The sequence below is a fragment of the Melampsora larici-populina genome, assembly GCF_000204055.1.
Source record: "Melampsora larici-populina 98AG31 unplaced genomic scaffold MELLAscaffold_42, whole genome shotgun sequence".
Classification (NCBI taxonomy): Eukaryota; Fungi; Basidiomycota; class Pucciniomycetes; order Pucciniales; family Melampsoraceae; genus Melampsora; species Melampsora laricis-populina.
In genome coordinates this window covers 420,229-429,277 of record NW_006768806.1, presented here as the reverse complement: position 1 = coordinate 429,277, position 9,049 = coordinate 420,229, and the positions used below count along the sequence as shown (strand labels likewise).

At 40.6% G+C, this 9,049-nt stretch overlaps 3 protein-coding genes across 3 annotated transcripts; all 3 read left to right on the top strand.

Moving 5' to 3' along the window:
* Positions 1-555: 555 nt before the first annotated feature.
* Positions 556-2,575, top strand: MELLADRAFT_110203 (uncharacterized protein; the record flags this gene model as incomplete). Its single annotated transcript, XM_007414334.1, has 5 exons — positions 556-1,128; positions 1,188-1,457; positions 1,488-1,574; positions 1,642-1,800; positions 1,865-2,575. 5 exons carry the CDS (start codon positions 556-558, stop codon positions 2,573-2,575), a joined length of 1,800 nt encoding a protein of 599 aa, XP_007414396.1.
* An 874-nt stretch (positions 2,576-3,449) lies between these two features.
* MELLADRAFT_110202 (uncharacterized protein) lies at positions 3,450-5,106 on the top strand (the record flags this gene model as incomplete). Its single annotated transcript, XM_007414335.1, has 5 exons — positions 3,450-3,654; positions 3,719-4,188; positions 4,255-4,523; positions 4,599-4,680; positions 4,897-5,106. 5 exons carry the CDS (start codon positions 3,450-3,452, stop codon positions 5,104-5,106), a joined length of 1,236 nt encoding a protein of 411 aa, XP_007414397.1.
* A 1,097-nt stretch (positions 5,107-6,203) lies between these two features.
* Positions 6,204-8,830, top strand: MELLADRAFT_110201 (uncharacterized protein; the record flags this gene model as incomplete). The annotated part of the gene is made up of 2 exons (XM_007414336.1): positions 6,204-6,555; positions 8,661-8,830. 2 exons carry the CDS (start codon positions 6,204-6,206, stop codon positions 8,828-8,830), a joined length of 522 nt encoding a protein of 173 aa, XP_007414398.1.
* Positions 8,831-9,049: the final 219 nt, after the last annotated feature.

The window sequence follows — 9,049 nt, the reverse complement described above, 5'->3', positions numbered from 1 at the left end:
AAGGTCTGGAACTTGGTTCATTTTGTCAAAATTTACTTTTGCCACAACACTTGCGTCGAAACTGCCATATCCGCCTACAAAATCAAGCAGAAGAGCCAACACCGCTAGGTGCAGGCGGAGTTGAGACTCCAATTTGTTAAGGCCTGACCCGGAGAGAGTGTTCGAAGGGTTGTGGAGGTTGAGAGCCTGGCTCTCATGCGAGCCAGTACAAATTCCCACATCCCAATCGAGCAAATCAAATGTACCGCATTCGTCGTAACCAAAAGTCATAGACCATATCGGGTCATTCCAGTATGGGCACTTGTATCTACTTGTATATCGGCCACAGAGCCGCCGGCTCCACATCCATACTAATGTTCATCTTATTGTTAACCAATCGAATGCCGCGGTCAAGATGACCGGTTCATCTCGACCGTGCATTGCACTGGCAAGCCGAAAGAGGTCGGCGTACCCAGGACATGGACCACAGTGCGTGTGCCAAAGCAATACCACATCTTTCAATAAAAGCAATTCATTGAGGTCCCAATCGTAGCAAAGCGTAAACCCTTCGCGAACATGCCACCTACCAGATCATACGCTGAGTTTCCTGTTAAACCCGTCAATCCTCATCTGCCATTGCCACTACCAGGTTCAACCAAACAGACCGGGTTGCTTTGCCCATCTTGCATCAAACGTCACTCCACATCATACTTCAAGCCCAGTAGACAATCAAACGAGCCACTAATAGGTGTTTCTGTGAGTGAGAACGTTACTTCATATAGATGGGAGCTGACTTATATGCTTCATACACCTATCAAGTGCCGTGCCGGCAGTTATATCCGATCCTATAGCCTTGCACAAGCAACAGACGCGGTCCTAGCACACAACCTAAGCATACAAGAACGCACATTAAACAACCTCACGACAGCCCAAGAGCGAGCCGATCATCAATTCGCAATGCAAGTATCACGATTGATTAACGGCGATATGCCAGGTGCCAACAACATGGCGCTGAACGAAAATGGATCAAATGGATCAAAGAAGAAGGCGTTACCTTCGAATCTTCAGTGTAACGGACACAACAATCGTTTTGCTACTGGCCATACCAATCGAAGAAATGCAGGATGTGCCATCAAGGCGTGCCGACACGTAGGTCCACTACCTGCAATAAAGTGCCGAATATGTTGATGACACACATTTATTTTCAGTGTTGCGAACAGCTCAAGCCCGCAAACATTAGATGCTCAAAGCATAATGCAATGAAGAAAACCAAACCAACAGTGACAGTGATCAAACAAAATCGCGATGCAGGACCTACGAATTCCGCCGCGCCAAATTCAACACAGCAGCCGCCAGACAATGTTGACACCCCCTCAACAGATCATGATCCGACCCTCACCCAAGGTCCACCACCATCTCAACACCAACGATTAACCCAAGCGAGTCTAACGTTTTCAAGCCCACTAACCGCCGCGCAGGTTACCAGGTTTTGAACAACGACTATCCAGAAGCAGGCACAAGAACGCGAAGATAAGGATCACGCGAGACTCGCCGAGAACACCATAACGTTTGTGGTGTGGGGTGGTTTTGACGATGTGAGTTCAACTTTCATGTTATATCGCACTTAAAATGCTCAAATACTATTACTATTTGGTGTAACAGGAAGACCCCTTGGCCTTTGAAACATGGCGTGTATATGCTCCACGTTGGCCTGACATGTCGCTAAACACGTCAGACACGCTGATGGAGCACGTCCGAAACAAATTTGGTGTCCACTGGAACGGAGACCTTCGTGTATGGATACCTGAAGAAAAAACCTGGGTGAGTCTATCTATATGTACACTTTAATACAAAATACTAATGAATACTAATGGATCTTCTGCAGGTGAAGATGCAAACATCCATAGTAGAGGGGTATAACCCCACTTATTGTCGCATCCTCATTGTTTTCCCTGGTATCAAACTTGCCGATTGTAAGGAACTAGAAGCCAATAAGGAATTAGTTCGTACCATGACATCAATGCAGAAGATGGATATGGTCAAGGTAATCAGTCCTTTGGCATACAAGCGCTTCCGCACCCCAACGCCGATGAAACACACCGAACAATATTGTGTAATATCGGACGAGGAAGAAGAAGAAGACCGCATTGAAAGTCCATCCAGCAGTCTGCCCGCTCAAGAAGGTAATGACATTGGAACCGTAACAAACCCACCCGCTCCCACACCTCAATTACCTTCAAACCCACCCGCTCCCACACCTCAATTACCTTCAAGTCCTTCAGTCGCCCACGCAGCCAAAACTTCCTCAAAAGTAAAAGGATGGCCCACATCACCTAGAATAATTACCATGGAATCGCTATTGCGATTCTTCACACTAACGCTAGAGCCTCTCGAACTCACAAATCAAGCTGCTTTCAAGCAGGTGTATGGAACTGACTATAAGTTCAAAAAGTCCACCGTCTCCAAATACCACCGGTGGATTGAGTCAATTACACCGAAGAGGTTCTCCGCTTTCATCAAAGAGAATGGAAAAAATTGTACCGTGACTGATGGTTTAGACTTCTTCAAAGCCGAATGGAAGGACATGGACAAATGAGTTCCAAACGCTTAAGGCCTTTAGCGTGTTTAACATAGCATAATTGTATGATTCATTGTTTCCACATTCAAACATTGCATTCTATGTATTCCTGCATTATATTTCATTCAACTCATGATCGCCATTATTATTGTTATTATATTTAATCGCACTCGCACCTTTCCTTATATTATACTTGATTTAGCTATTTTTCCATCTATTCATTACTTGATTTCTCAATAATTACATTGTCCTACCGCTGTACGCCCCTCATACATGAGTTACACCAACCAGTGTCAATCAAACATGAAACCCACATTTCCACATTTACCAGGTAACACATGCCCCGTTTAAGTAAAACCTACAATCCATTAGGAGAATGTCAGCGATTAAGCCAAAGACTTCATTGAGCACCTACTCAAATGGTTATGAAGTGGTAAAATAATCACTACGATCAACGATCAACCTAGATTATTGAGCACTTAACCAAAGCCTAGGTAAGACTCATATTTCCGCGGAGTTGACCAGACCATAGACATCAATACATGTAATTACGAAGCATCTCATCTCATCAATGCGACGTAGCGGAGTTATTATTGATCATAATGAGATCTCATCATAATTACCGCATACCTCTCTTCCACATATGTGGCCTATAATTTTTTAAGTAACTTTTTCTTATTATTTATATCTGTCCATTCACATTCGTCCACACGGCCTGTTGTATTTCACATTCTATCTACATTTCCTACTCTACCTTTTCTACCTGTACAGACATTACAAATCCCTATGTTATACTAAAAACCTTTTCATCTTCCTCTCCTTCCTTAATATCTACCCAATTCCATCTTTTGCCTGTTATTTTTCGCTTAGCCGTCCGATCTCACTAATCATCATGGTTACCGGAGTCGAAAGTGGTGCTGATGTCAAGGTTATGCAAGTAGAAGGCCCTGGTACTGTAGCCATTTCATTATGGGACTTGCCTTGCAGGCCGCCTACTGACCAAGTAAACATACTTTTAGAATTGATTGACACCACGGGAAGCGCTGCGACAAATGCCGTAGTGATATCATCCGACACCAATATGTCAGATGCACCAGGTCAGTTGAATGATAAACCCCACCCCAGTCTCAGGCTAGCTACTTACCAATAAATCATCCACAGGATCTGGACCAGTTTCTCCAACTCCATATGTCACTGCGCCGTACTATGTTGATATAGAAGATTTGAGTCGGAAACAATCAGGATGTCTATACCGATTACGGCGCAAGACGCTTCGACAAACAGTAACTTCTTACGATCAATTGGAGAACGTAACCCTCATTAAAGATGACGTAGTATACACTAGTGGTGAACTCGTTCTGCATGTTACCATCGAAGACGGTTGGACGATTCGCAAGATGTACCTCAATCACGACGAGGTTGGGGGCCTTTATCATCTTAAGTTTGACCCCTCATGGCTTGAATTGGATACAGAGGGACGGTATGAGTGTTTTGCGCGTGCTGAAAGCAACCGTTACGCTTCCTGGGCGATGAATCAATTTCAATACACACTCTCTCGCAAACGCAGGAACGGGAGAGGGCGCCTGGTTCCTAAATATCAACGATATTACTCCCTTTTGTTATCCATGGTGGTCAGATTTCTACATTTAATTCGTTGAAGTATGTATTCCACGGCAAACTGAATCTTTTTTAAGCAGGTTCAGCCCTGTCATGCAATGCAATCCACCGGTTCTGGATATGACGACGAACCACGTTGGATGATCTGTGAGCGCGTGACTGACCGCGGTCACGCGTATGTGCACGAGGGAAACTTCCACAATAAACCGACTGAGCGTCGACCTTGGACCTCCCTAATCCATGCGTACATTCACTATGTTTATGATCTAAGTGCAGACCAGACTTTAATCAGCAGGCTAGACTGCGACGATCACGGCAAGATCAGCAATTTGGTATGCTGGGACCGAAAGTAAGCGACATCCTATTTTCTCAAATCAAATGCTAGGTATTCAACTTGATTGACTATCAATTGCGATATGAACAGCCGTCCTCCTTACCACAGCCGTGATGTTGTGGAAATGCACGGCAGAGTCCAACGCGCTTTTCAGATGTTTGCTGAGCAACATGTGTGCAACAAGATATGCAGGCTTCTGGGTAACATACATATGTAGTTTATTGCAGGCCCTCGTATATTTTTCATTTACATCCATTTTTTTGTTTCCTTTGATATTTCCTTCCACTATTGACTTTCACATTTTGACGAAGAAGTCATTTCCATCATTTTATTGCTCAGCCTTGTTGATTGTTGATATTTATAATTATACATGTTTACCTGTTACCAGTTACGTATGGTACTGATTTGTTATACATTTGGTATTCATATTGCAACATCAGCCCTACTGCAAGTGGTTTGGGCGAATGAAATGCTTCAGATGAAGCAATCTAAAGGGGTGGCGGGCCACCCCCTTTGCTTGACAACAATGTGGATATATACTAAAAAATGTTTGAACACAGGCCTGATGCACAGGTTCAAGTGGTTAACCATGATTTGAGTACTATTTTTCAACTACCGAATACAAACATATGTCATCTCGAAAGATGATGATTATTATAATGTATGCCCCCGTATCATCCAATGATACGTTGTGATCATATTCAAAGCAATCACGTGTGATTAGGGTGATTCTTGCTGTGAAACATATCCACACGAATAGTCAATATAATATGAACACAGGTTATGTGGATTTAATTAGATAGCCGTATCAGTGATCACTTAAAAACATAGTGGATCTGTTCCAATAATGATAATTTATCATTACTGTATGGCTAAGCTATCAGGCATCTCATTTTCCGGAGACGTAGATCCATAATATTCTTGGCTATATAGGTGTTCAATAAATATACACAAATGCCTTGTTATTATTGGCTATATCGGTGTTCAATAAATTTACACGAATATCCAATTTATTTTGGACTCAAACTCAGAAGGATAAAGCCAATCATGTACAACAAAATATTGCCATTAGGTGGGTGAAGGAATGGCGTTGGCGTCAAGGCCTTTGGATCATCTATCAAGTATATGAGTCAAAGGCCTTCACATCCGCGCTTGTCCACCAATAGTGTGTTGAATTGGTGTGTGTGGTCAATCTTATGAATACGCTCAGTTTTTGGATAAACTGAGCATCATGAGATGAAACGACCTTTATTGATTTATATACCATTTTGTATCTTATAATTATCTATTGCATTTATCAAAAAGATAACAGATTGTTATTACCCCACCGCGAGTGTGGAAATCCGTTAGGATAAATAAAAATAAATGCAATGTATTTGCATTCACCATTAACAATCTTCAATGTAATAAATCATTGGGAATCAGGCGTATGTGATTGACACAATCCAAGTAATGTTCGTGTCCGGTTGTAAATCAGGCTCTCTATGGTTTATAAATACTCTGCTCATTTATACATGTACATGCCCAACACATATCTAATTATTTTGTTACGAACTAACGTGAGCGCTATTCAGGTTTACCATTATTACCTTACATTAACATTCCCATGAGGGTGACCCACAATAATTCCTGACGTTTCTTATGCTTATGCGGTATATAATAATATATTTCAGATCTAAAGACATTTCAGTAATAATGCCAGCACGCAACTTCGACAACAAAACTTCTTCTAGGCCTGTTTCATCACCAGCTACGACTCCTGAAGTGGTGATTCCCAACGTTGATTCAGCCGATGGATCAGTTGTTGTAGGTGAAGTAGGTGAAAACTCTGATTCACCTGTTCTGCGGGGCAAGGAGGAAGATTCGTCCAATCATGGAAGGCCAATTAGTGAAGACACGTCTACAACAGCCGTTCATTTCAGTACAAATTGTAACAATGAATCTTCCAGTGATAACCGGCCCATAGCTAAGGGGACGGTTGTTGCTTCTTACAACGTGAGGAGGGCACCCCGATTTGTGAGACGCACTCAGCCAAGTGAAAGCCAAGGTGAGTTGTTAATTTTTATTTATTTTTATTATCAAGTAATTTTGCAAAACCTTTTTGCCTACCTCCTTGCTGGTGTACGGAATGCAAGACGTTCCAAAGTGACAATGCGAAATTTCAAAAAACGAAAATCACAATCCCCGGGTGCGAAATTCAAAAATCAAAGACAAAACTACAGAAAATACTCAAATACAGGGATAAAACCCCTGTACTGGAGTAAAAGTCATGGCAAAAACCCCTTTTTGCCCAATTTTCCAGTGGTCGACACCGTTTTCATTGCATTGTCACCTTTTGACAAAAAGTACCAGCAACACCAAAAACCAAAAAATCAAAAAATCAAAAAATCAAAAATCAAAAACCAAAAACCAAAAACCATAAAATACATTTCTGAAACTGTAAAATTCAAACAACAATGTTAGATTCTACCACAGCCAAAAACCACATGTTTGCCAGCCAGCTACAAGCTTGGTCTCACAGGTATCAACACCTCCGACCGGAGACATTCTACCTTCTGTCTCAAGAGCTTCAAAGTACCTTCCCGTCTTGCTCTCCTCCAAAACCTCTTTCATCATCATCAATCTTCTTTGATTGTCCTTGATCTTCTTCAATCTTTGTCAACTGTCCTCGATCTTCTTCTTTCTTATTTGATTGTCCCCGATCTTCTTCAGTCTTCTTAAAATGTCCTTGATATTCTTCAATCTTTGTCATCCATCCTTGATCTTCTTCAATCTTCTTCTTTCTTCTTCGATTGTCCTCGATCTTCTTCAGTCTTCTTAGATTGTCCTTGATATTCTTCAATCTTTGTCATCCGTCCTTGATCTTCTTCTTTCTTCGTCAAATGTCCTCGATCTTCTTCTTTCTTCATCAACCGTCCTCAATCTTCTTTTTTCATAGTTTCCACTCATCAAACTGGACCAACTAAAGACAGGATTTTAATCTTCTAAAATCTTCTCCAAACCTCTTCAAATGTTTTCAACCGTCTTCAAATGTCTTCAACCTTCATCAATTGTCCTCAATCTTTGTCAATTGTCCTCAATCTTTGTCAATTGTCCTCAATCTTTGTCAATTGTCCTCAATCTTTGTCAATTGTCCTCAATCTTTGTCAATTGTCCTCAATCTTTGTCAATTGTCATCAATCTTCATCAACCATCGTCAATCATTGTCAATCTTCATCACTATTCTTTGATTGTCCTCCATCTTCATCACTATTCTTTGATCATCCTCAATCTTTTTCACTATTCTTCAACTGTCCTCAATCTTAATCAATACTAGCCAATTGGGCGGCGGGCGCCGCCATGTCAAGCTCTGAAAACAAAGTTGCTTTTAGCTGTTTCCAATCCGATCCAAGCGGACTGATGTGAGCAATAATGCATGATCCTTCAAAGCCAAGCATACCAACATCAGGGGTTTTATATTCCCAAAAGCCGTAGCACACTATTGAGCATGATCATGTTAATTTTGTCACTTGAAACATACTATTGAGCTTATGTGGTTTGAAGCCTTTGATCATCTTAAAATTTATATGGCAAAAATCAATTATCCCAAGAAAGCAACACATTATCCCAATTAGGACAGTGTTTAATCCTGGCAGTGAGAAGTTGTTGAAGGTGTCCTACCTTTGACAATTGTGATTAGGTTGATATGGTGATGTTGATGATATCACACCAATCAAAGCAGTGTTTATTTGAGATCAAACCAAGTGATGCACAAATCATGTATCCTGAGTTGAACAACCTATCATCGTATTTTTTGATATTATAAAAAGAAGGTAAACTAAAAAACCAAATCAGTTGCTTGAATTCTAAAGACAGGAAAAAGAGGGAAAAAACTCAACTGAATGCATTCATTTTCAATCCTTCTACTTGTAACCCGATCATTCCCAAACTTGTGATCCCTCAATGGTTTTAACTTAATTTTGATACGAAAACTTCTCCAATTCAATCAAACTTTCCCATAGATTCATCTTTGGGTTTACTTTTGAAATCAAAAACCTTTTCGAAATAGATGCCAAATTTAAGAACTTGGATGGTGATGATGATACTGTTGTTGTTGTTGGATTCAATTTTTTTCATTTGATTTCAATCTCTGCTCTGTTTTTTGGTTAATAGGCTTGGTTCAACTTCAGTTGGATGAGTCTGATTCCAAACTCCATTTGGATGAGTTTGATTCAAAACTCTGTCTAATTATTCTATTGCAATATCATGATCTTCTTCATCAATCACTTATCAATCATCAGTTTCAATTCCATCAAAAGATGAAATCTGCTCATGATGCTTAGGATCAAAATATGATAACAAAGGTGAAAGAGGCAAAGGAATCATGAGTGTCAATTTGGTTATGCTAGTATATGATGTATTGAAATTTCGAAGTGAATCATGTTTAAGTTGTCTAAGGAACCTTTCCTGATCCTCATCATCAAGTTCATACATTTCTGCAATTTGATTTCAATTTAAAGCACATTCTGATTCTGATTTTGATAGGCTTAACATTGGTTTAC